Source organism: Mandrillus leucophaeus, unplaced genomic scaffold (assembly GCF_000951045.1).
Source record: "Mandrillus leucophaeus isolate KB7577 unplaced genomic scaffold, Mleu.le_1.0 Scaffold29, whole genome shotgun sequence".
Taxonomy (NCBI): Eukaryota; Metazoa; Chordata; class Mammalia; order Primates; family Cercopithecidae; genus Mandrillus; species Mandrillus leucophaeus.
Window position 1 is genome coordinate 7,323 of NW_012103031.1, and position 347 is coordinate 7,669.

Here is a 347-nt window from a genome sequence, read left to right on the forward strand (position 1 = left end):
TAGTGATCAATGAAGTGAAGCTGGGAGTGCTGTGGGATGTGGTCTCGGTGGTGGTGATCATAGAGGTGATGCTGAGAGTACTGGGTGGGGTGGTCACTGTTGTTGTGATCAAAGAAATGAAGCTGGAAGTACTGTGTGAGGGGGTCTCGGTGGTGGTGATCGAAGAAGTGAAGCTGGGAATACTGTGTGAGGTGGTATCGGTTGTGGTGATAAAAGAAGTGTAGCTGGCAGTGCTGTTTGAGGTGCTCTCGGTGGTGGTGATTGAAGAAGTGATGCTGGGAGTACTCTGTGAAGTGGTCTCGGTAGTGGTGATTGAAGAAGTGATGCTGGGAGTACTCTGTGAAGTG

General features: G+C 50.1%; 1 protein-coding gene across 1 annotated transcript in view; it reads right to left on the reverse strand.

The window, feature by feature from the left end:
* LOC105543740 (mucin-3A-like) overlaps positions 1-347 on the reverse strand; it is a 27,277-nt gene that overhangs the window by 5,992 nt on the left and 20,938 nt on the right. Inside the window, exon 5 of the mRNA XM_011985818.1 lies at positions 98-337. Within this exon, the coding sequence (XP_011841208.1) occupies positions 98-337 (240 nt within the window). The remainder of the gene's footprint in view (positions 1-97; positions 338-347) is intronic.